The sequence below is a fragment of the Meleagris gallopavo genome, chromosome 8 (genome assembly GCF_905368555.1).
Source record: "Meleagris gallopavo chromosome 8, MGAL_WU_HG_1.1, whole genome shotgun sequence".
In the NCBI taxonomy this organism is placed as follows: domain Eukaryota; kingdom Metazoa; phylum Chordata; class Aves; order Galliformes; family Phasianidae; genus Meleagris; species Meleagris gallopavo.
In genome coordinates, this window is record NC_139411.1 from 19,665,689 (window position 1) to 19,692,818 (window position 27,130).

At 38.7% G+C, this 27,130-nt stretch overlaps 2 protein-coding genes across 5 annotated transcripts in view; one reads left to right on the forward strand and one right to left on the reverse strand.

Moving 5' to 3' along the window:
* Positions 1-13,430, reverse strand: part of LGI1 (leucine rich glioma inactivated 1) — a 32,820-nt gene extending 19,390 nt beyond the window's left edge. The window contains exon 1 of one of the 2 annotated variants that reach the window (XM_085229036.1): positions 13,264-13,430. The gene's annotated coding sequence lies outside the window, so the exon portion shown is untranslated. Of the gene's footprint in view, positions 1-12,389; positions 12,520-13,263 lie in introns of those variants that run through there. The other variant, XM_085229035.1, reaches the window with a different exon arrangement.
* Positions 12,598-27,130, forward strand: part of LOC100541517 (protein FRA10AC1) — a 28,722-nt gene continuing 14,189 nt past the window's right edge. For 2 of the 3 annotated variants that reach the window (XR_014884609.1, XM_085229038.1), the window contains exons 1-7: positions 12,598-12,732; positions 16,404-16,480; positions 18,770-18,862; positions 18,948-18,993; positions 21,178-21,254; positions 21,894-21,977; positions 22,459-22,543. Coding sequence is in view for 2 of the 3 variants with exons in the window: in XM_085229038.1 (XP_085085164.1) it covers positions 12,700-12,732; positions 16,404-16,480; positions 18,770-18,862; positions 18,948-18,993; positions 21,178-21,254; positions 21,894-21,977; positions 22,459-22,543 (495 nt within the window). In the remaining variant the exon portion in view is untranslated. Of the gene's footprint in view, positions 12,733-16,403; positions 16,481-17,061; positions 17,213-18,769; positions 18,863-18,947; positions 18,994-21,177; positions 21,255-21,893; positions 21,978-22,458; positions 22,544-27,130 lie in introns of those variants that run through there. The other variant, XM_085229039.1, reaches the window with a different exon arrangement.

The following is a 27,130-nucleotide window of genomic DNA, read 5'->3' on the forward strand; positions in this document are numbered from 1 at the left end:
GTAGTTCTGTGCAGTGAGTTCTATAAGGGGATGGTTTCTCTCTTCCCATCTCTTCCATGGGCTCTCAGTACTGCTGCCCTGCACAGCTTGCTACCAGTGTTTATCTCTTGTGTGTTGCATCAGTTAAATGCTCCGGTAAAAGAGCAAAAAAAGCAAATAAAACCCTGAATACACTGAGATTCTTCCAAAACAAAACAGGAAATGACAGAACCAGAACAAGCAGCTGAGGACAGGAGTGAGGAAGAAATATTGGCTTTGCTGCTAGAGAAGAGGAACAGGGAGCCACAGATTTAGGCAGTTTTATACTGCATCTCATCAGCTCCAAATACAAGTTACCACCAAACACGCAACTCCACCTTCCATCTTCAATGAACTCCTCTTGAGCAGCCACTCGGTGCCACTGGGTGCTGCCTGAGCTCTCCTGATATGATGAATGCACTACTCCAGGTTCTCCCCATCCTAGGCCGTGGGCTCCTGGGCTCTCCTTGTAGCACCACTGCAGCTCACCTCTCCACGGTAACCTCTTGAAACTGTTCAGACCCCCTCTGGACAATGTAACAGTTTTCCAAGGGAACAAGAGGCTCTACGAATTTACTAAGGTTATTGTTCCATAGAATTTTTTCTAAAGATGATTTTTAATCTACAACTTCTCTCATCACAAGCAGCAGTCCATAGTACCTCCTACACTGGTTATTGCCTGCTGAGAGGCATCCATGGAACCGTACCTTAATTTTGCAGTGAAATGCAGGGAAAATAGCTAAAAACATTTAAATGAACCATAGGACAGAACTGGTGACAAACTATCTCACTCCAGACTAAATGGGATAAAATAGGAACCTCAAAAAATACCCCAGTATTCAGACAGTATTGTTTAAAAGATATCATCCAACTGGAAGAGAAACCCTCGAGAGGTGTACCCAAACAGACACTGGGAAAGAACTGCACTCTGCCAGCCCCTCTGCACTATTCATGAACTTAGCACTTCTCCCTAGGAGGTATCTTTCATGCCTACACTGAGAATGCAGAGCGATAGAAAATCCAGCCCAGTAAGAACCCTGTATCTGAAACACAATGTCCCAGATTTTCTAGCCTGAGCAAGTGCTTTCTGCAGACCCAAAACAACATACCACTGTCACTGCAGCTAAATGCCATTTAATTGGCAGCTAGAAAAGCCTATAATACATTTCTTCATGGAAAAATGTTTGAGCTCCTCCAGTCTGCCAAAATGCTAATTAAAAACAGACGGCATATTATAAAATCCTTTCCCTGACCTGTGCTATCTAGCACTGCCCTTCTGTACTTTTTTCATGGCACTGAGTCCTTGCAGAATTATTCTAATCTTTATAAACTTGTATTTAATTTTTCTCGTCATTTTGTAGACAGAAAAAAAAAATGAAATGTTGTTTATTTAAGTGTACACTGGAAAATTATTTGTTATATTTCAGATAACTGGCTCTCGAGGAGAGATTCTTTAGCCATTAAAAACAGGAGGTTTCTAAGTCCTGAGTAATTCACGGTGGAAGAAATCTTAGCCCTACTGAAGTCACTCATATACTTCAAGTCAAAGCCTCACTGGAGTGCCACTAACATAATGAATTGCACCATGAGAAGGATGTGCCTCATCAAACACGTATTATTGCTTCATAGTTGCTAATCAAAATGCTTGAGAAAGCAAGGATTTGAACCAGTGCTGAAACATGTTAAGTGTTTCTTGATGACAGCTTCACAAGTGTGTTTTATTTAAGCTCTTATTGTTTATAACACTTCAAAATTTTTGAAAAAACAACTAATTCCCCCAGGAGATAATCCCTTTTACCTCATGCGTTAGACCTGTCTGACAGCCTCCCTTACCCCACCATATGGTGGGCACATTGTCATTGCATGCAGCCTAGCACCAGTCCTCCACCAAACAGGGCATACCACCCAGCTAAGCACCCTGTCCCTTCTCCTTGTGAACCTCATTCCCCTGCAGAGGGGACATGGGAGGGCTGTGGGAGTCCTGGTTGTCACTGTTTGTTTATATGGCAGCGTGCTTTTTCCTCAGTGCACTTTAAGGAAGAATTTTCTCTTTCAGCTGCCTGGCTCTCACTCTGCAGTGGGACTGCAACACCAACTGAACATTGTTATCTCTGAACTGGCTACAATTTTCAATGCAATTTTTAGTTCTCCAGCAACAGAGGAATATGTTTTAGTTATAACTGCTCAGAAGAAAAAGATTTTCCCTACCTTGTGTATAATACTAAAGATGTTCAGATTTTGAACTTACAGTGCTTCTTACATACCACCCTTCCAAGACAAGAATCCAAATGCCACACAGCTGACTTTCTTTTAGACACCAATCACTGTCAGGCATCTGCAAGCTTCCACAGTTGCTGCCCTTTTGATTTCGGCAAAGAGTCATTAAAACTGGAGGGTTTAATTCCCAGTCTCAATATAATACATCGGGAAGAAGTAATAAGCTCCTTTATGAAGCAATATAGCTCCCCAGTCAAAGAAATGGCACGCACAACTGATTAAACAAAGGCACATGGGGCTTTTTCCTAAGCATGTTTTTAAGTAAATGGATGAATGTGGGAGAAAGAAAAGGACAACAAAACAGGACTGGGAATTCAGAGACAACAGTAGAAATATCACAGGAGAGATCTTGGTCCTCAGGCGTTGGGAAGTGGGTCCTGAGAAAAGCCTCTGGAGAGCTCCTTGGAGCAAGGATTGGCTGAACAGAGCTTGGAGCTGCACACAGCCTCCCGCTGCTTAATTTGCTCTTTGCTCAGGGCAACAAATGCTATGCATTCTCTGCAAGTAACGACTGAATCAAAGATACCTGCTGCCATTAACAATTTTCTTCCTAAAAAGAAAAATCTAGAAAGACTGACATTTTAGGTAAGTGCTGAGGTCAGAAGTAGTAATAATGCTCTGCTGCACATTTCTGACACTTTTACCTCCCCTTGGGGGAAGGCAGAGCTGCCTTCATGTAAGTGTTATATATATATTAAGATCTCTCTCCAGAAAGCGAGCAAGCTCTTCTATAAATAGCTTCTATTCACAGGCGAGCACCACAACCACTTATTCATTCTTTTCATGCTTTACCTGCTGTTTTCAAGGCTGCCCTGGTGCTAAAAATAGCCTCATGTATTAGCAGAGGGTTGCTATAGATTCTGAGTGGGCGATGCTGGGAAGCGGCTCCATTGCTCTGCTGAGGACAGGGAGGGCCCACGTGGTCACAGATCTCGGGGCCGTGCTGTGTCTGCCACCTGGGCTCTGTCACCCTTCCACACTGACACCCAATTCCAATATTTATGCTGTTCTAAGGCTGCACTGAACTGCACATCAGAAATGCAAATCACGGATGTGGCATGAGTGAAATGTTTTGTTTTTCAAACTGTGCTATTAGATCATTCATTGCAAGAAAGACAGTGAGGCCCTGGAGGGTGCCCACGAAATGACAGCGAAGATGTGAAGGGTCTGGAGCACAGGTCTTATGGAGAGGGGTTGAGGTAGGGGTAGACCTCCCAGATAACAGCAATAGAACGAAAGGTAATGGCCTCAAGTTGTGCCAGGGGATTCTCAGGTTGGATATTAGGAAATATTTCTCCTTAGAAAGAGTGGTGATGCAATGGCACAGGCTGACCAGGGAGATGGTGAAGTCACTGTCTCTGGAGAAGTTCAAGAACCATGGAGATGTGGCAATGAGGGACATGGTCTGTGGGCATGGTGGAGGTGAGTTGGGGGATTGGACTACATGATCTTAGTGATTTTTTCCAACCTTATTGATACCACAGTACCTTCATATATTAACAGCACATTTGCTTCTTTTTAAACTGGAAAACAACTGCATATTTTGTTGTAAGTGCATATTTTATTCTGCAAGCATTGATGCGTCCAAGTCAGAAAATATCAAAATGCTTTGCTGGTTGTTCTTACTACAGAGCTGAAGGGATGACAATTCATCAGCTATTTGATTACCTTCAAGACAGCAATGAAACCACATCAAAACACTATACTACATACCGCTGTCTTGAACTGCTGGCAGTTTGTCCTCTGGCAATGCTGACAATGCTAATGTTAATTCTGGAAGCCATCTCTTGGTCTACAATTTAATGCTGCAAAAATCTTTGCAAATGAAAAATTGCTTATACATAACTTTACAGCTCATATATTGCATAAAACAGCAAAATGTGCTATAGGTAAGTTCCATTGGATTGTTAAGGTTATGAAACTTAAGTTTTCAAAATTCATCTGACAAAAAGTTTTGGAATTATTTGAAGGATATTACTTTATCAAATGAAAAGTTGAAGCTTGACAGAAAACTGTTTGAAAGAGAAAGACCATGCCTCAGGAGCCCCTGTGCTTCAGTATTAGGAACTGAATTTAATGTTTAATCTCCAAACACAATTTTCCTAGTTCTTAAAACTTTTGGATGGATTATGTCCATATCAAAGTAAAATGAGGTATTCAAAATATTTCTGTTTTGTTAATCGACTCAGATCACAAAAACCTGCCAAATACAGACTGAGGTTCAACTAAAAGCTGGCTGTACATGGAAAGAGTGGCAGGGCTATCTAAAACAAGATTTTAAAATGTATTTAAATGGATCCTAATACAACTTTAATACACTCCATCTATTAACAACAGTATATTCGAGGATGGTGTAATGTAGACTTGCAAGAAAATCCCACTATATGCTAAAGGAAACAGCATTTCACTCAGGTCTCACTTCAAATCTTGACCCTTACCTTACATGTGATTGTATTTTATTTCCATTCAATAAAGGCAGTCATCTAGATACTTAACTGTTAATATTTTAATATATTTCTTGAAAATTGAATGTGGTTTTAGCAAATATCAGGATCTCCCCTAAGATACAAGCTTGAATATTTCTTTTTACTTACTGCACTTTCCTCAGCACTTATTCCAGTCTGTAATTTTTACTTTTAGAGTCATGGGTATTGCACAGGTCAATGCTGCTGGCTCTAAATAACAAAATTCAATATATGTAACTAAGTTAGACTAATTGTTCCCTTTTAGAATAGCTATCCTTCCCTTTCCACTTAGGTGCCATGAAATGAATAGTATCCTGGAAATGCTTTCGACAGTAGATAGTATTTCAGTACTTCATATCTGAACAATCTTTGTGATTAAATAACACAAAATTGTATTTAATTTGAAATATGATCCGTATTATTTCCAAAATCTGGCAAGTAGTAGTACCTTTCTTCTAGAGAAAGGACAGTTCTAGCACAATGGCTAATGGTATTATTAAATGAGGTCTCACAGTAGTACTGTACAAGCATGCCCATAAAAAAAAAAAAAAAAGTAAAAAAGGAATTTTGACTGCTACATTCTAGTTCACTGTGCAGAGCAGCCTCTTTATATGCCTGTATACTTCAGTTTCTACTGAATGGTCAACTATTGATTACCTCAACCCAGATACTATCAGCCTCCACATAAAATTACTGTATAGCTTTACTAGGGAAAAAATCCCACAGAAATTGTAAGGTGGAATGAAGATTGATTCTATTCTCATTATGCTTTATTATGCTCTTATACCTTATCTTAAAAAGATCTATCATCTATGTGATTGTAAACATTTAACTCTATTATTGTATATTGCAAATGATCTCTGTTGTTAAGTAATTTAATACTTAGCTTTAGCTAAGTGTGGAAAACACTGTGATGAATGTGACTGACCACTGGCATAAGTTTGCAGAACTGACCTTGGTTCCTGGATTAAGATCTGAACTTTTAGTTAGACTAAGGAGCAACACATCTCTAAAAGTACAGGTGTTCTCTGGAACGCATACATATGAATAAGACCTTATTTCTCAATTACATCTTACACTGCAGACCCTGAGGCACCTTTCTTCTCTAGGAATTCCATCACACTAGATAAACCAGCAATGCTTAACTGCTTATATGATTGAGAAGACAGTGACTTGTCACCACCTCTTTATGTAGTCTTTAGGTTCCATACATTCAACTGTCAGTTATTTGTAGAGCCCCAGTAAGTAAATTATCAGTGAATACATATGCGTGGTAGACACTATGCACAAAATTGCGCATGTATCAAGAAACAAGGGAATACATTTATTTTTCACTATGAAAGTGCAGTCAGCTACAGTTCTCACATTCTTTTTATTTTCACAGAACAAATCTAGTGATAAAGAACTGAATTTAAAGTAAGCAAACACATTGTTTGTTGCCTTTTTTTGTATTTCCACTTCACTCCATATCCTTATCTCTTGCTTCTTACTTTCTTTCCTTTCCCCGTCATGTAATAAATCTGATACCAAGCTGGAAGAACAGATTTTCCTTTCTCTTGGAGTCACAAACACCACCAGTCACTTTCCACCACAACACATTCAGACATAAAAAAAAGGATTAAGCATTCTTTACTCTCTTAGGAAAATGCTCATACTTTAGGGATTTTGAGCATAATGCATTTCTAAAAGCTCAAGTAAAACCTGGAACGCTCAGGAGGAGCTGGTTTCTGTATTCTACCTATTTCAAAGCAGGTTGATAAACTAAGAAAATATTTTGTACATATTGATAACTACTTTTTAATTAAATTCTTAACAGACTGAGGTGACTAAACTTGTTTATGCATGCCTACATGCATCTGTAATCTTTAAGTGAACTTTATTCTCAGCATGGCTGCCAGACTTTAAGACCTGGAGACCAAAATCACCAGCCTCATTGCAAGCAGGGCAATGGCAGTGCCAATTAAAGGACAAAAGATAGGAGTTTACATTATAAACTACACTACAAATATATCTCTCAGGTAATTATTAGGTAAAATTACGTACTTTGGGGGGGAAAAAAAAGATATCTCTAGAGATAAAATGGTAGGTTGCTTCCAATAATTATGATTTGATGAAAGTCTTCTTCACTACTTCCATGACTGCATTAGTTGGCCTTTTCAGGGTCATGCTGGCATTGCATTATTAACAATATACACATTAACAAGGGCTTGTGGTCTAGTTTAATGATATTTTTTGGTTTTGGAAAATTCACAGAAATTCTAGGATTCAGGTTCTTGCTAGGAGCATTCACATAAATGCAACAGAATGAATGGCTGAAACAACCTGGCTTTCAAGAGATCGCTTGATTCTTACATAACTTCGTATTCACAGCTAAGAAAACTGAAACAGACATTAGAAAGCACAGTGCTTCTTATATATGTGATCTACTAGCATGTTACAGGTGTAAGTGATACCACTATCATAAAAAGGTGTAAGCATGACTTAAACTAGAACATTTGGTGATGATGTTGATGATAAGGTTGCTACTCAGCCAACAGTAACAACAAATACATTTTGTGAATTGTGCTTGAAATGGTAAGGTTTTAAGTACATCTAAGTGGAGCTGATGGGATAAATCAGGTTAGGCTGTATTTTGTAACAATGCAGCCTAAACTGGGATTCTATTTACCAAATTGAACTGCTAAGAATAAAGGTGAAATTTTCTCTTAATTTGTTTCTTGAAGATTTTCAGGCCAGTTTAAATTGTATTTTTAATAAAAGCCTTTTTTTTTTTTTTTAATTCTATTTGCAAAGCAAGCTTAATCTGGAATTTTAGATGTATACCTGCCTTTTTCTTGAGGTTTGCATTAGTGCCTGCAAAACTTATTCCCAAAATTTGGTCTCTGGAAATGGCCAACAGAACCAGTGCTCTAGATACAGGTCTGACAATACAGCAGGCAACAAGTGATTTGAAAATTTGCAGTGATTCCCTCATGCTCCAAGTATATAAGCTTGGAATAATGGAAGTCTGAGGGTCAAATTTTCCTCATATTCTTTCATTATACAGAATCAGGGAATTAGATTCAAAAGGATCTAATTTTCCAAATTGTTCATCACACTGGAAGACTTAGTGTTATAGGAATTCTGTCCCTGCATAGCAAATTTGACACTTTGATCTTTAGTAGTGCTAAACAGGAATACTTAAGAGGAAAATTTCCATAAATAAGTGAAACTTAGTAAATTTGATATGTTAATAATTATGATTAGATAAGTTATCATTATCTCTATTTTATCCTATTAACAAACAAAATGCCATACAAATGATTGTGGTCACTTGTAAAAAGATATGGGATATTGGAACACAGGATGAAACATCTGAACAATCAGATGTTTTTTTCTTAAAGGCACTTTTCTAACAATTACAAACACTGAAATGGTAGTTGTAATTCTGAAATACCATAAAACAGCATGGCTGCTCTCAAAACAACAGGCAAAGCACAGTAACAGTTCCTATACCAGAAAAAAATTCAAAACCAGAAGTGCTTTTATTGAATAAATTACTTTATCAGCCAAACAAATAAAATCGCACTTGTCTTCCAGTACAGCAACATTGACATCTAGTGGCTAGTTAAACTCCAAGTTGCACATCCTCTATAGACAAAAAGATTGTGGAACATAACATTTACAGAATTTGACATAATAAATGTGCATGTCCACAATGCCTTTTCTTTACATAATCTTTACATCATTACAGAATGCCTGAAGGCTTCAATGACTAACTTGTAATGACCAGTTCCCATTATGGGAACTGGTGAGCATGAGCCATTACGCCTCAGCGTAGCCCCACTGATTCTTCCTGTTTGTTAGGAATTCCTGCACTTGTGAGCCAGCTGTACCTTAAGCACAGACCTTGCTTGGGGCTCACTAGAAGGCACTGCTCATCCCTTAGTTTACAGAGATATGTGTAAAAGAAGACAAACTACTCTGACAGAATGTAATGTTACTTAATGTCATATGTGAACCTATATTTTTCATTCTATTTCATTTTCTACAAACTACTAGGGGACTTCAGAAAGAGGGAGATGAAAATCGGATACATGACAGATGCCATGAGACTGTTCATACTATGAAGATATGAAATGATTAGACAACTTCACATCCATAGAATTTAGGAAGGAGCCAGTAATGCTAGAAAGTCTCATTTCCTTATTTTTTAACATAATAACTAGCTTAATGGAGAAAGAGGAAAGAACAGACATTATAAATCTAATGATAAGTCTGGTGATATATCTAATACTTCAGATTTCTGAATTATTTGCTCGCATCAAACCCAAACATGCATTCTGCAAACAACTCTTACCATGGCTGGTAGTGCCCACCTTGCCCTCGCTGCGTACCAGTGGGAGCTGTGTCTTCTGATAAAGCTGCCTTATCTGCTGCATTACAAATTGGTGTAGTTATAATAATCTACCCAAACTAACTTTGGCCAAACAGATCAGACACTACTGAGTATAAGCAAACTTATCAGAAGGCCTTAGGAGAAAATAATCATGGAATTACTGAATAAGTTCTTCAAAAAGAAAAGCCTATCAGTATGTATGTCTTCCAGTATTCAAAGATGTATGATAAAAATGCAGACGAATTTTTGCCTTCTGTATCAAATGGTTTAGGACATTAAAAATTATCTCAAGTAGCAACAAGGGAGATTTGTCCTAGATATTAGGAGTAAAAATATGTATACACCTAAAAGATTAATAGATTAAGCTATTTATGCTGTGAAAATTCCTTTACTGGAAATTTTTAGGAAGAGTTCAGGAAGCTTGTCAGGCATGGCCTTTTGAATTATCTATCTCTGTGACTGAGTACCTTCCTTTGGTATGCACATGTTGTTCAGACTATCCCTCATGAAAGTATGGGGGAATTATGTAAATGAATAGGTTGCTTAAGTAAACATAATGCTACCCCGAAAATGACAAGGAAGAAGGTCTGAGGTCTGCCCTGAACCCACAAAGGCACAATCCCAATGCTGAAATAAACCTTCCTCCCTGCAGCTCAAATGATAGGAGTCAATACCTAGTCATAAATCTTTCGATCCCAGCAAGTTCTAGTGCCCATTTAATACATTTCAATGACTGAGAAGTGGCAAATTCAATCAAATAAAGCCTGCCCTTTTTGTCTTGTGGTTTTTTTTCTTTTTTCTTTTCTTTTTTTTTGCATACTGAGACTATTGCCGTGGTCTGCATAGTGTGATGTGATTGCACAGATAACTGGAAACAAGAGTGAAAGCAGAGAAGCTAATAGGCTCGGGAGTATTTAAGAATCATGGACATTACGTTCTATTATTGTAAGAACATTCCTGCTTCGTAGTAATTTCCATTTCTTCTTCCCAGAAATTTCCCATGGAATTGTTACACTGCATTGTCAGAAAACTGAGTAATTGAAGTTGTATAAGAATGTGTCAATGATATGAAAACATAAGAGACAAAACATTTTCTTCTTGGATGTTTTAATAACATGTCTGACTTAGGTTTTCTGGATACACTAAGTCTCATACTTAGCCCAATTCTAGATTTAGGTCAGGACTAAAGGGAGAACCACAGTGACACTACCTCCTTTGTGGGCCGTGAAGTTCAGGGCTACATTTAAGAGTATGGTTTCCCATTACTGCTAAGCTGATTTAATTGAGAGCTGCTGCTGAAAGGACCACCTTCACTGCTCACCTTCACCTTGCCTCCTGTCCCATTCCTCCATTCCCAGCCCTTTTTTTTTTTTGCACCAGCTTTGTTATTCATCAGATGCCACAGCAGGAAAATCAAAGGAGCGAGACTGGCTGAAAATCAAATGCTACGGTTCAGCAGATGTGGTCAGACTAGCAGGAATATCAATGTGAGAAAAGCAATGCCTTCTTCAGCAGCAGCCAGGCAACGAACTGATGCATCCACAATGGAAAGTGTACTCCTAAGTGCTGATATAATATAGTCATAGAAATCTACATTAAAAATGCAGTGACCCCACCCTGCAAGAAGAGATGCCCATCTCTTTTCCTTTTCCCCTGTATCTTTCAGTCCTATGGGAATCTGTTGACCCTTTTTGGTGCCACAGAACACTGATGCTACATTTAAAGTATGAGCTTAGTCCCAAAGGATGGAGCTATAATCCATGTACGAAGGGTTAAGGGCAGGCTTGGATTCAACTTCCAGTTTATTTAGGAGGTCATTTCTGATCCACTTATCCAGCTGTAGGTTGTAAAGGAGCTTGCTGCAGGCTTTATGGGAAAAGCAGTCAGAGTTGGGATGCTTTAAAGCAACAATCAGAAATCAGAAAAGTAACATAGTAAAATGAAATTATCTAGCTGCTGTTCCCAGCAAAACTGATTATAAAGTAACTTCAGCATCTACAACAGTTGCTATAGTGAGAATCACTGCAGAAATTTCCTCTGCCCCTTAAAGTTTATATTTTCTATATGCAGGTTTTTGTGGCCACAGCACAGTGAAGAGAGATTCAAGAATTGTACATCATCTCTCTACCTTTCCCTCTTTTCTTCAAAGTGCATAATCAATGACAAGTTGGCCCAGTTTCCAGAATCATGTTGGGATTCATTCATACTAAAGCAGCCTGCCATTTCCAAAGAGAGGAACAACAAAAGATGCCTGCCATTACAGCTTCGTGTGTATACATTATTTATTTTGAGATATTTAAATTATTAACTAGGATAATTCCATTTTTGCAACAGAGAGTCTCTGCCCTTTAGAAGAAATGGGCCACATTCAGTGGGACTTGAGCAGAACGTGGAATGCACTCCAACGAGCATGTAAGCACTCTGCTCCTTTGCAAGGAACACCGCCTCTAAATCCCTTCAGAGTTAAAACAACACAGCGAGTGACCAAAACACAAGATGGAAAACACTTCTTCTGAAACTGAAATTCAGTAGCGGAGATAAGGAGGCATGAGTTCTGCGCTGTGTGACAGTCTGAGTGCGTAACAGCAACTCCCTACAACAGCTGTTTTCTTTAGTAACAATGAGTACTTCAATTTTTATAAGTTTCCTGTGGGAAGTGAATTAAGACTCCGGGAATCAATAGCACAGTTCGAAATTCTGGTCCATTCCAGCACAAAGTACCGGCGATGGATTGAGGCGTTCCTGACCTCAGCAGTCAGAACGCTGGCTCAGGTACGGTGTGTGCTAACGCTCTGTGGCACAGCACCAGCTCCCCGACAGCTGGTTGCTGCATTTGATGGCTTAACAGTGGAGACTGCCATCTCCCAGCCAGCTCATTAGAATTTTTAGTTCATACAGCTCCTTCTCACCATGCAATCTCCGCACTCCCCAACTCCGCCGCCGGTCCTTCACGGAAGCCGCCCTTCTTGGCTGCGAGAGGCAGCAGCGAGGCACGGCGCGGCACCTGCACCCCGCGTCCCTTCGCCGGGCAGCGCACCGCCCGCGGCCGGGCAGCTCCGCCACCGGGCCGTTCCTCCCTCACACTCCCTGTCGCGGCCGAGGGCTCTGCCCCGGCTCCGTTGCCTCTCCCCGAACGACCCTTTCCTCCGGGCCGACGCCCCGCTCCTCGCCGCCCCGCATCGCGCCGCTAGCCGTTCCCGCCCGCCCCGGCTCCCCCGGGCGGCACGGCGCCGGGGCTCCACGCGTCCTACCTTCCCAGAGGCGGAGACCGCCGAGGCCGGCGCCGCGCACCGGGTTCCCGGGCGGGGAGACTCCCCTCGCCCCTAAACATGATGAGCGCCTTTCCCCTCCCCTCCCTGCCGCCGCGGCTCGCCCTCCCCCGCCCGCCCGCGCCCCGCCGCGCTCCGCCGGCTTCCCGCGCTCCTCCGCCCGGCTGCTCCCGGCGCGGCCCCGCTCCGCCTCTGCCCCGGGTTTCCGGGAGGGGCCCGCGGGAGCGGCCCGCGAGCTGAGCTCGGCACAGCGGACGTAGGAGGCGGCTCACGTCCACCGGCAGCCGCTGCCATGGTGCCCGGCCAGCTGCGCCTCGCCGCGGCCGTGAGTGGGGCCGGGAGGGACGGACGGAGGGACGCGAGGGGCGGGCGGCGCGGCGGGCAGGCCTCGCTGTAGGCCGCCATGGCGGCGGCTGCGCCTCTGCGGCGACGGAGCCGAGCGGGGACCGCGGCCTGCGAGACAGCTGCGGGGGTGTGCCGGGCTGGGCCGGGAGGCTTTCAGGGCCTACAGCTTTGGGTAGCGGTGTTCGGGCCGGCACAGGCCTTCCTCAGCGTCCTTTGCACTGCAGAGCTACGCAAAGTTCCTCTGCTGCTGTTTACGTTTTACTTCTCCTTTTATAGTTCTAAAGCCTTAATACCACTAGTAATAATAAAAACTTCGCAAAGGGGCTGTATTTTACGGGTGGATTTCCTTGTTGTTAGGAGTGTTTACTGTACAGTATGTACAAATACATTTTGTAATTGGTTTCACACAGAACAGTGGGTTTGAAGCTAATTGAATTTACTATTAGTATTTTTTGGGCCTCAAGTTCTCAGAGAGTGCTTTGCTGTGAAGCAGGCCCATCCCTGCACGTACCTTGCATGCAGCCAGGACGGCCTCTTCCAGCTCAGTTCTACTGCCCATACTTGTGCAGCTCTAGTCTGTGTTCTCCAGTAGTCTTTGTGCCTCAAGATGAGCTCCTGGGGCTGGGAACAGAGCAGAGCACAGGGCTGAGATGGACAGCCACCCTCCTCCCACACACCCTTTTTAAATTACTTTTTTATAGTGCCACTTTCAGTTCAGCTGTGTGTCATGATCAGGAGTCAATTCTGACAGTTCTACATTATGTCCCTTTCGGCAGTATGCTTTTACCTCAGTGAAAAGGGAGGTTTGAAGAGTGCATCCTTTCCTTCATGCAGATGCCTTCTGCAGATGTGCTACTGGAGAGTCTGCAGTGTCCAGCATTTGCCATCTCCTGCCTGCTGCCAGCAGCATGCAGTGCTAGAACGTTTATCTTGTTTAAATTGCTAGTTTCTTATGAGCCCTAAGCTAGTTGGTGTGGTACTTCGCTATTAATAAGACCAAGATGTTGGAATTACTTCACTGTCAGTGATTTAGATGCTTTTCTTGTTTGGAAGAAAAAAAAAAAAGGTCCAGTGTTAGAACAAAAAATAAAGCACATTAAAATAATCTGTGTAGCTTTCAGATTCTTCTTTAGATGAAGTGTTTGGTATTTACCTTGCTTCTTTACTAAAGCTATCGTTAGTTTCTGGCAAATTTCATTAAAGCAAAGAAAGGTTTTATCAAATAGCAAAAGTGGTTATTTTAAGTTTTGTTGACAGTTTTGCATGACCATAATTACATATGTCTTTCAAAATCTCTTGGGTTAAGCAAAAAACTTTGGTATCTGCCTGTCTTTTACTGCAGTTAACTATGATACATGTCTTACTTACCGTGGATTGTTGGGTGTTGGGTTGTTTGTTTTTTTTTAAAGTAAGGGAGAAATCGGCCTTGAAATTTCATGTCAAGCAGTTGTCTGTTTACCCTCTCCTTTTAAAGCAGAAGGAGTCATGTCTGGATGAGATTATCTGTTGGACTTCATTTCTATGTTTTACCTAATATTCAGATTATCTGGGGACCATCTGAGCTCGACAGGGCTCCCTCACTGTTTGGTGGGGTCACCACAAGTGGCCTCAGTGCTGCTGGAGCTGCTGATACGCAAACCAGCCTCAGCTTAGCACCTGCCTACTGTGCTATTGCCTTCAAAGACTGAGCAGTCCATAAGTATTGGGAGATCAGTCATGGGTGGTTGTTTTTTTTCACCCTGAATTTGTCATTAAACTGTTGGAGTGATTTGGAGGAATGGCTGAAGCTGTGAAGGGGTTTTCTGTTGAAAGAGCAGCCTGTGAGGACCCAGCCATACCTGTCCTTACGTTGGCAGTCACAGCTTCCCAAGGCAGCCAGCAGCCCAAGAGCTCCTCTCATCATGATTCTGTTGAAGCTACCTTTTTTAAAAAAATTTGATTCATTCCTGAAATCAGCTGGGAGCTGATTACTAAGTACATCTGCTTCTTTCCAGCAGCCAGTCATCCAAGGGCAACCACTGCAAATATCTCCTTTTATTTGAGCTTTTCTCATCTTGCCTGTTTTTATACTTCATTTATCTCATGTTGACTTCCATTCACTTTGGGTTGGCTTTAACTTTCTCCTTTTCGAAGTGCAAGGGAAGCTCTCTGTTTTCATCTGGGAAGCATTACATTTGCTGTTTAAAACATTCCTGGATTACTGTGCTGTTTTTAAGATTTAGAGGCCAAGCTTAAAAGTATTTGCTGTACATGCATTTCAGCAAACTCACAATGTAAAGTCAGCCTTCTTAGAGTTCACATAAGCTTTGTTAGTGAGGTAGTGACAGGGTTGCTGTTAGAAGCAGCCTCAGCTGTGGGAGCTGCTCCTGGACTGCAGCTTGTTGTGGCACTGCTGGGAGAACTTACCAGCCTTTGCTGTTCCGTTGCCAGTGCACAGTCCCGCCAACAGCAGCATACTGCAGACAACTACTGCACCTATTGTACACAGGCAAGTGAGTGTGGCTGAATGCAATATTAATAAAAATTTAAAAAAATCTTAAAAATTACTGAACAACCAGTGGTGTGAAAAGGCAGTGTTCTACATACTCTGCACCATAGAGACCAATTGTTGATGTCAGTAGAGGATATGATTGACTCCAGCATGGCATCAGTGGGAGGTATTTGCCTCCAGAAAAGCCACCTCATCAAACCCATCCTTAAGGGGTTATTTTAAACAGGCTTTTGTCTAGGGGGGAATATGATTATAGGGAGTGTAGGAATTGATACTGGTTTTTGGGGGTAGGATAATTTGTAATTTGGGTGAGTGGTTTAGTCTGGCTCATGGGTAGTTTCACAACCTTTTGCAGCTGGGCAACTGGAAGGAAGTGGCTTAATTCATTGTTTCCTGAAATAATTGGGCATGTAGCTGTATGCTGAAAAGCAGAGATGACAGATCTGGGCTTTAGCCAATGCTTATTCACTTGATGGCATTAAAATATGGTGTGTGTGTATTATATGTAAGTGTCTATATACATATAAACATACTAACTAGTAATAGTTCAAAAATGTATAGAAGACATTTTATTCCGTGGTTTGAATGTTTTGCCTCTTAAGCTGCACATTTTTGCAGGCATCTTGTTTTGTTTTTTAATTATTTCAATCAGCTTTCCAGCTTTTTGTGTAAGAACTAACAATCTAAATTATTGTACCACAACCCAAGAACCTTATTTCTCATCTTTGTTTATTAATGTGGACACATCATTTTCTGTCGTCTAGCCCTCTGAAAAAATTAGTTTTTGGAGGAAAAAACTCACCTTTTTGTGTATAAGGAAGGTGGTTTGAAAGTAAAGACCAAGAATGTTTTACCATCATTTTATTATCTGCATCTGTGAAGATTAAGTATGGAAATACATGCATATTGATTATTTGTAAAGCGATTTTTTGACAGACTGACTGTCTATGAGAAATCATAGTTCCTTTGTCCTACACCACTTGGAAGATGTTCTGCTTTATATGTTGGATTTGATTTGGTGTAGATATATGTGCAAATTTGCACTCTACTGCATGTCTTTCTCTTATTCATGTGTGATGTGCAGTTCTGATCTCTAGTTATGCTGCATCCATACTATTCTACCAGGTGTCTTGACTGCATTGCCATTTATTTATTGACAGGCACGAGGCCATGGCGGCTATGATTCTGATTTTAGTGACGAGGAGAATGGAGAGAAGTCTGTGCAAAAGACTAAAAGGTAATGTAAAATGGAGTTAATGCTTTATTTTGTACTAATGTGCTGTTACTGTGCATAGGAGATAATGCTGTGGAATGTAAAGTCTGGTGTAGAAATGATTTTTGAAAAATCAGTCTCAGATTTGTGCATCTCCTCATGCCATACTTGCCAGAGCACGTTGTCTCCCTTTGCCAAATGATTAAGATCTGTTCTGCCATGTCCATCTGGTGTCTGTATGCCTTTCAGTTCTTGGAGCGCTGTGTTTCATTTTCTGAGCATTAGTATCAACTGCTGGTGTTTGGCTTCTCCCTTCATTTCACTGCAGATCCATCAGGAAATGTGAAGCTGTTGGAGAGCAAGGCAAAAAGGCCAACTGGCAACAAGCATTGTAGATAGAAAGCACCCACTTGGAGGAAGTGAAGAACTGATGGCATTTGTTTTGGGGTTGGGATAGATTGTATTTTCTTCATAGTTGTTCATATGGTGCTGTATTTTGGATTTGTGATGAAAATAGTGCTGAAAACAAACTGATGTTTTAGTTGTTGCAAAGTGTTGCTTGCACTGAGTCAGGGACTTCTCTGCTTCTCATACAGTCCTGCCAGTGAGGGACTGGGGGGGCACGAGGAGTTAGAAGGGGACACGGTCAGGACAGCTGGCCCCAGCTGACCAAAGGGATGTCCAATACCATATGGCACCATGCTCAGTATCAAAAGCTGGGGAAAAAAGGAGGAAGGGAGGATGTTCTGCGGTCTGGTATGTCTTCCTGAGTAACCATTATGCATGATGGAGCACTGCTTTCTTGAAAATGGCTAAAATCTACCTGCCAGAGGAAGTAGTGAATGAATTCCTTATCTCAATCTCTTTACATATGTACCTTTTGCTTCACCTGTTAAACAGCCTTTATCTCAATTTCTGCGTTTTCTCACTTTTACCTTTCCTATTCTTTCCTCCATCCTACTTCGGATGGAAGTAAGTGAGCAAATGTGTGAGCAGATTTTTATTTCTGTGTTTATTTTGCTTTGGCACCATAATCCTTTGACATTTTCCACACCCTTCTGAACATTTTGTCTATATTTTACAAATATATTTTTTATCCCCTTTTTTGTCTTGTTCTTGCTTTGTTTATTGGACTTTATTTAAGAAGGCTTTTTGGAAACTTTCCTAGGACTCTTGAGTATTTTCCGTTATAGTAAAATTGAAAGAATCTTTTTTGTAGTGTTTGACTGCATTTGTGGGGGGGAAATATCAGTGTTTAGTCATTAGAATCATAGAACAAAAACAGTGACTGGTTGTTTTTTTTTTCAGTTTTGGTTTTCTTTACCGTTCCACTGCCTAAGTGGAATATTAGCTAACTATCAGGAGCCTTTCAAAAATACCATCATTACCCTCATTCTGGCACTCTACTGCTGATCCCCAGTAGGGCTCTCGTGTGTTTGCTGCATATGTGTGCGTCTGTTTCTTGCTCTATGATGACATTATTTTTCACTTAGAGGAAAACAATAGTCTTAAGTTTTTTTTGAATTGCTGTTTTATGCAGATTCCTTATGGGATTTTTGTACCCATAGGTCCTTTTGAGCAAATGAAATCCTTAGCTCTTATAGAGTCTTATAGTTTGAAATAGAAAATCTCTGGCTCATTGTCTACAGGTTTCTGACTTGCTAATAATCGAAAAATCTTTTTTCTTCACCTCTTTTGAGCAAAGAAACTAACTAAATATATCTCTTACTAAGCTAAAAGTGCATCTCTTTATGTTTAACTTTTTATTATTTTCTTGAATTTTGAAAATATTTTTAAGTATTCACTGATAACTATGGTTCACAGCATGGTACTTACTTAAGTTTTAAATCAGAGATTCTCGTGATGTCTTAAGAGAAGCAGAGCTGTTGAATGAAGTGCTGAGACGCTAGCATGAAAGGATGGGATAGAGTTACTAATGTTCAGTCTTACTCAACAAGCATATTTTTCTTTTTCTACTTAGCTCTGCAACCTAGATTTATACAGGGCTTGAAATTTAGAGTGAAATTAAAAAATCTTGTTTTGTTGTACTTCTATGGTAATAATGTTGATAAAGTACAAATTGTTGTTGATGATTTTCTTTTAATGCTAACTGTAAGCAAATGCCTTTCCATATTTGTTCTCTAAATGAAGCAAAGTCTAATCTGATGTTGATTGTGAGGTCTGGTTTTATTCATGTGGAAATGAACATAGCAGCTTTTGTTACTCAAGTTACTCAAGTTTTCTATATGGAAATGCTATTTCTTTTGACAGGTTGTGACTGAATTTTCTCCCCTTTTCCCTCTCTATCTTTAGTACGAAAGAAGATAGCCTTCTGGTAAAGCCATTCCAAAAACCAAAACAGGTCAAGGTTGCTCACAGGCAATTTGCTGCTGAAGAATGGGACAGGTATTTTTTATCTATTGCACTTTTGAGGCTTTTTTCCTTAATGTAAAGATAACTTTCACTGAAATGTATTTGTTATTATTGACAGAGAAGAAGCAAGGAAGAGAAGATTTCACCTGATATCGATGGATGCAGTATCCTTCCGTTTAATTTTTCTTCAAGTTTGAAAATCTGTTTTGTCAAAATAGTTGGATTTCTCAGTTCTTACAGTTGCAAGTGCAGCACCAGATACTAAGTAGTTATTCAAATTAGCTTATTTTTGTTACTGAGATCTCTCTGGGAATGCCTTTACTTAGTGGACTACTTGGGAAACTCAGTTTTTCCAGAGTTTCGATATGCTAAGTTGCCTTGTTTCAGACTAAGTTGTTACTTTACTTAGATCAACACAAATGCACTTTGTTCTTTCAGTTTGGTTAATACAGAGTATAATTCTGTATAAGGCTGCCAATATCTATGGGCAAATACATTTCCACTGGAAGTCCAAGAATTGCATTAACAAATTCAAAAGTCTGTGCAAAATAGCACAGTCTCAGGCAGATTCTACAGATGCCCTAATGTAAGCCTGTTTAATATAATGTGTACTTCTGTTTTAGTTTTTTTTTAATCTCTTAATCATATTTCATGCAACTATTTATGTATTTTTAAAACTATGGCTTTATTTAGATTATAACCTTTCTCTTTTTATTTAGCTTTCACCTGGGACACATACTAAAGTAATTACAGTGTATGTACAAAAAGCATAACACGCTGTACTTCTTAAAAGAAGTTATGTAGCTTTCAGATTCATGTTTTGAACAAGTGTTTGATATTTACCTTACACAAGGCATACTTACTTTCTGTCAAATTTAATTGAAGCAAAAGTGATATGAAGGGCTTTATCAAATAGTGAAAGTAGTTAATTTAAATGTTGTTGACAGTTTTGCATTACTGTTCCCACATAGGCTTTTTAAAAAATCTCTTAGCTTGAGCACAAAGCTATAGTATCTGCCTATCTTTTACTACAGTTAAATATGAAATACATTTTACTTATCTTGAATTGCTGTCGTTATGTTTTGACTGACTGTATTTCAAATGCTGTCCATTCCTTGTATCTTTTAAATAGCTATTCTTCAATGATAAAAGTTAATAATAGGAAAATAACGTTAGCCTTCCATTTTTATGTGACCAGGGGCTGCATAAACCAAACCATCTAGTGTCATAGATGTATCTAATCAGTCCACCTGACGCTGTAGCTAGTCATTAATCATGGAGAAGCCCATGTTTCCTGGAATTCACTATAAAGCTCATTGTGTAGAAACTCTTAAAAGGTTCTGCTTATGTTTTTGAGTGTTTCCTATCTAAGACCTTTACTTTTTTGTTCTTTTAACTCCTGGTAACTCGTATAAGAACACAAAATAGTATGTTTTATTTGATGTGTTTTTTTGTAGCAGAACACCTTTTCTACTTGTTTCAGGAACAAGTTTCTTTTGTTTGTGGTGGAAGGGAAAAAGAAAACATGCATAGTGAGGTTAAATTAACATTTTTGAGACCTTTGGAAAATAAGATGTTTTCTCCACTGAAGTATGCATGGGAAAACAGTTGTTGATACAAATTGTTCTTTTTCACACGGTGTAATATTTGCCTGCCTGTGTACAAGGTGGTAATGCATTTTGTAACTTTTTGTTTTAGAAACTTTATAGAAGTTAATTAAAATATTTTTGAATAGCCATCTCTAATGTGAAGGTGCTTATTTTCCAAATAAATAGTTATATATTTTTGCTCATATTATGGTACAAAATAGGTTTCAAATCATGTTTCTGAGGCCCAGGTTTAAACAAAAAAAAAAAAAAAAAAAAGTTTCCTGTGGTTCTCATCTCAAAAAACTAAAGCAAGTAGCTTTTATTTGTATTTTATGGTATAAAACAAATTCTAGCCTACTCATGTTTATAATACAAAGTACAAGCTTGTATTAAAATTGAAGCAGCAGTACTAAGAAATTATGTTGCAAACCACAGCTGAAGATTGAAACCAGCTTCTATGTACATGCTTATAGAGCATCTTTGAAGAACAGTTTTATAAAGTTCTGGCAGCTGATTGAGGTTTTACAGAGGAAATTGCCTTGAAGTCCTGTATTTGGAAAGTAGCTTCTGTAAGAGGTTATTGGGTAAAAATTGCTGATTAATTCTGTTGTTTCTGGAAATTACCGAGCAGTTTTTAGGGAACAAAAAAATGCTTTCTATTCAGAATATTGAAAGTTTTAATTCTTCATTTAGTTGCAAACTGATAGTGAAGTAAAAGAATGTCAGTACTGAAACAGATTCCTTAGTTGCTTTATTCAGTATTCAAGACATAGAAAGTTAGTGAATGACTACATTTTGTACTATGGTGGGAAAATGGAGGATTTCCGACGTTCTGGGTAAGCAGTATTTTCCCTCATGTCCTCAGGGTCCCTCTGATATGCAAAGCAGTTAAATTATAACATTGAGGGAGATAAGAAATGCGTGTCTCAAATTACTAATTTGTTTGGTCCCAAGTAGTAACTACATTCCTTGTAAATATCCAGAGCACAGAACTGCTTTGTTTCACTTTGCATCATTATTTTATGTAAGAGCTTAACCATAAGCTGAATTATTCGTTTTGTTATGTAAACAGAAAGATGACAGGTGAACATTAGTTGAAGGTACTTTGAGAAATATCTGGCAGTACTTTCAAGCTATCAATGTGGAGTATTTTTGAAATGTGCTAAATTGCTGTCACTTGTCCAGAATAATGATGTCTTTCTGTAGAGCTGCCTGTAACTGCCTTCTGACATAACTGTCTGAAAAGAAAAGTATTGTCAGACAGGATCGTGGCATCTGCAGTTTCTGTGGCCATTTGCCAGTGGGAAGTTTACATTTGGGAAAAACTAACCATTTTTTAATAGTTTTATTCCACAGCAATACATTCATGTATGCTGTGAGATGGAGATAAAAAATAGAAGATACTGATATTTACCAAATTAGTATGTGGCTAACTTTTCATTGGTGTGTTGTACTGAAATAATGTTCTTTTATAGCGAGAATGACAAGACGGATCTCGATGTTATAAGAGAAAACCATAGATTCCTGTGGAGAGAAGATGATGAAGCAGACATGAATTGGTACCTGGAACTATTACATAAAACAGTAATTTTAGATCATTTTGTACCAAGTTTGTAGCGTCTTCTGTTAATTAGGGATTGCTGTGCATACTTAGTGATCGTCCTTTGATCTTTAATGCATTTAAAATGGAAGAACTTTAGGAGACATAGTAGTATCAATTGGTGACAAAATTAATTGATGACAGAAAGAACTGCAAATTATTCGTGCATTCTCTGACAGCCAAATGATTGTTCTGAATATCCTGAAGGAAGCCTCTTTGAAAAAAAGTAGTTTAATCTGGGCTGTAGTTGTATTTTGGATGCATTTTTCCACTTTTGTGAAATTTCTTCTTTTGTCAGAGAGTATATTTCTTTTGCATTTCTAACTCTGCAACATGTGTTCTTCAGATGAAACCACATGTATTTACCTTGCTTAAAGTCATTAAAATGTAAAATGAATTGTATTCTACGTTTAATTTTAAAAAACCCAAACTTTTTACAGGGAGAAGAGGCTTGCAAAGAAGTATTATGATAAATTATTCAAAGAATACTGTATAGCAGATCTCAGCAGATACAAAGAGAACAAGGTACATCTGATTATTGTAAATCATCTTAGTTTTTAAGCATGCTTTTTTTTTTTCCTACAACATTGTATGTAGTGAAACCAGAATGTTAGTACCCCTTCCCTAGAAAGAGAGTTGTGAGAAACTGTGAAGTTACTTAATAAGCAGCAGCAGTTTTGAATCTGAGCATTGTCACTGCCCCAGAAATATACTTTTGTGGGAATAGAAGCATTTCTGTATAACAGTTTTTTGTGAAGAGATACATTGTGTGTAAGCAAGGCAGAAAATGAGGGTTTAGGGAGAGAAGGCAAGAGAGGTTTGTCTAGAGAGAAGAGTTCAAGAAAGCCTAAAAAAAAAACAGGAATGTTACTGTTTTTCTTGCTGTTGTTGTGGTTGTTTTTTTTTTTAAGTCTAAAAAGTTCTGTACTTGAATGCTGTCTTAAACAGTTTTGCATATGTCTATTCTAAGGCAGTGTTTCTTGCTGCTTGTCCTTTTCTGTTTATGGAAACAGGATTTGTATTTTCTTTGTAAGTAAATAGAATTTCTTAAGAGAAACAGATGAATTCGAAGACCCTTTTTTCTTCTTAACCAAAGCAGCCATTATTGTTTCCAATTTTTTTATTGATGTCTTAGTCAAAAGGAGTATATACATTTTGTATTGTGATTTTACGAAGTATTTCTGGATTCAAATGCATATTGGTGTTGTTAGCAAATAGTAACAACCAAGCCCTGCAAATGGTGTCTGTATAAAGCTCTTTGAGACTATTTATAGTATAGAAAATTACATTTGCTCGTAAATATTTACAAGGACTGAGCTTAAACTATAATATTAGGCCAAAAAAAATCACAGCTCTCTGAAAAAAAGTTGAACAGAAGAAATGCAAATATTAAATGAAGATTAACAAAAATGAGAAAGTAATAATGCTGCAGATGTCTTCCTTCCGTTTTGTTTTTTTTTAACAAGTAAACTTCATTTTATTTTTCTGTACTTGTCTCATATCCCTCGGTGTTTACACCACCCCTAACCTGAGTTTCCCTTGAGCTTGCTTACAGATTTTGTTTCTTTCCTTGCTTTGCCAAGTTTCCATATGTTTACTGTCTTCTGTGGGAATCTGTTTTGCCCTAGTTTCCTATTTTGTGTGAATAGTATTCCTTCGTCAGACTTCAGATGTGACTGTCCTAACTGTGAGGTCTCTCTGAATATCTGTGTATGCTAATAAGTGATTACTTATCAGTCTTGGAATTGTTATTTCAGCACAATTCTGATATATCATGTAATTCATTCCCTTACTTTCTTTTATGCTTTCTGATATCAAATATGTTGCGATCACATTGGAGTCCTTTCTCCAGATCATTCTCTTTTGTTGATGTATCCATGTCCGCTGTTTGGTACAGAGGGCTGCCAAAGCAGGCTTATTTCTTGGAAGTCAGAAATAGGCTGCTGATCGGTTCCCATTCACACCAGTGGAATGCAGCCTGTGCTTTCAGATTTTTTTCTGCCTTGATTCTTTTTTTGTCTTTTCTAGAAATTGAAGTCAGCTATCTTTAGCTGCTCATACTTTCAGTTTTGCAGTGTTGGTGGTGAGAGGTGCAGGCTGGGTAGCAAGCTTCTCAGCTGGTCAACTTTCATCTCATAGTTGATGATGCTTTATATCCTGTTAGATAACGTTAAAGTAAAGTTGAAGATAAGGGTTTGTTGTGTTGTTTTTTTTAACATGTCTGTTTTTTATCCATCTATAAAAAGCTCTTATCAAAAGCCAGAGATTGAAACTGGCCCATCTATTTCATCTGTCTTTTCACAATAATTATTTGCTACTACCCAAAATCTTATAGCTACCTAATTCTTCTCAGACTTCTATGTTGAATTGTAGTTAAGATCTCATTTAGAACTTTCCATCTGAGAAAACCAACACAGTTTTTCTAAATAGCAGATAATAAGAGCCAGTTCCATGCATAGCACAATGCTGAGGTCTGAGAAATCAGCACTTGCGTGATTTTTTTCAGGAGCTCAAAAGCAGACAATGAAAAAGCCCTTACCTTCTGTGTAGAACTTCATAAAACTGAAACCCTTTGCTAAAGGAAGCTATATCATGCTGGGTCCAACAGCCTGAGATGGGCTGGCCTCTGCAGCACACGCACCCAGGTTCCAGCAGTAATGAGGCTGAAAACATATTCCTATTAGGCATGCACACAGAGCACAGTCGTATGTGTGTAATAATAATGTATTATTATATGTGTATAATACACATACAGAATCAGCCACACAGGTCACAGACACAGAGAAGCATTTGTGTGAACACAGTGTCATTCTGTTCCTTATCCTTATTTTATCCTACACTCTTCCCCAGATATTAAAAATTCATCTCTGCCTTTAGTTCCTCCCCTAAACGTCCCATAATAAATCCTCTGTTGTGTCTCATTTTTTTTCTTGTGTGTCATCTTCGTCTTCACTTCTAATGAGCAATGCCAAGGTGGTCTTTTGGTATGAGGCTACTTGTAGATGCTGGAAGAGTATGCTCTGACAACTCTTGTGTTGGTGTGCTTGTTACTCCTTGTATTTTCCATAGATGCAAGTTACTTAAGGTCAAGATTTGTTTGTACTTTTGAGCTTCTTGTCTGCAAGCTTTGATGCTGATAAATGACCATCTGTATTGTCAGATATTTTACCTCTGTTGTCAGTTTTGCTATGCAGTAAGGGAGAGTGCTCAGCATGTAAGTTTGACTTCGTTAGGCATTAGGCTAGAAATGTTCTTTCTTTTAGCCTTATTTTCCCAAAAGGATTCTTATTCACTGTGTTTCTGCTTTGTTTTATAGATCAACAGATTGAAATGTCTGCCATTTGCTAAGAAATGAGATCTGACACCCAGTCGTTAGACAGAATAGTTTATTCTTTTTTGTTGTGTTTCTTTTCCTGATCATTTTCAGATTTCTAGGCCACCTTGTCTTCCATTTGGTAAAACGCTCACTTTTGTCACTGTCAGCAAGGAAAGCTTTTATGGGAAAAGAAAAATATTTAAAGTGTCTATGATGTCTTTCCACCATTTTGTTTAAATTTATACCTTTCTTCTTTTCTAAAAGAGGTGATTCTGGACATGTTAGTTGTAAACAATAAATATTATGCAAGCAGTCCATAATTAATTTGAGAATTTTACTGTTTATGGATATTAAAAGATCTTTCACATCTTCAGAAACTACCTACTTTTTAAGTTAGTCATTTGATAGTCCTGTGAAACATCCATTTTGGAGTTAGTCTACTTAGTATTCTATTCAGAGAAGTAGCTCATTTTAAATTTCGTTGAATGCATTTAACAAAGAATAGGCAACATGACTGCTGATGATGCTTCTATTTTCCTTTGTTTTACAGGCTGACTATTCAAGAACCTATCTTTAATTTTCCTATGGTAGTTTAATCTGCTTCTGGTATTTTAGCTTAGAGGGTTATGGTTGTTGCATAGTTTTGATTTCACTGATTTTTTTATTATTATTATTTTTTTTAGTCTTTTTCCCTCTGTCATTTTCCATTAATTGATGAAAGAATGATAGGCAAAACACTGAATAGCAGATGAGGACAAATTTTATCCTAGCTGTGTATATATGCTGGGTTTCTAGTAGCACAGGTGGTTCTGGCTCCCTCCTTTCTTATATTGCAAACTCTCTTTTTTGTTTGTTTGTTTGTTTGTTTGTTTGTCTTGATACTGTTGCAGAAATACTCCATAAGGATATCAACAGATTTATATCATGATGGGTCATGTTGGGACTGTGAGGAAAGTCTGCTTCATTAGCTAGTGTGTGCATAGATAACTTTGTAAATGGAGAAGTGGCAGGGGAACAATGAGAAAACATTTTACTTTTTATATCCTGCAGCACACACATGCAAAATTGGTGCCCAAGTATTGTTGACACTTAATCTTAAATGTGCAATATTTTTAAATGCAGCACAAGGTTTTCAGAATTGGAATGCCCTTAATCACTGTAGACCAAGTGTTAAATCTGTTTTTCGTCATAAATTCTATATTTACAATTGTACTTTGCATTGTTTTTTCATTGAATTGTTCAGCACAGTACTTTTTTCTTAAAATTGATTAATTATTGTTTGACTGAAGCGCAAGTGGTTTAACTGGTACTTTAGAGCAGACTGCAGGTTGTAGAGCAGTACAAGCACAGCCTGATCCAGCCATAGCAAATAGACATTATCACAATATGACAGCAGTACCTGATTGTCTCCTCTGTTTTGTTTGTTTTGTTATGTGAAACCAGTAACTATGAAAGCTTTGCTCATGTTATACTCTTACAACCAATTCTGAAATTAGTGGACAGATTTCAAGAGGCAAATAATGATTGGTGTTCACATTTTTAGCTTTCTTAGACATAGCTGTGTAATACAGTGGCTTATTTTGCCTTTCTGCTCAGTTCTTCAATTTTAGTTATCACTTATGAGCCGTATTCTTAAGAACCAGAACAACTATTACTCCTTTTTTCCAGTGTTTTTTGAAACATTTACTACTTTTCACATGAGAACTCCATACTGCTGCCTTACAGATAAAGAATTATTATAGTTTATTTAAAAAAAAAAAAGACTACATAGATCAATAGATGTCTGAACTTTTACA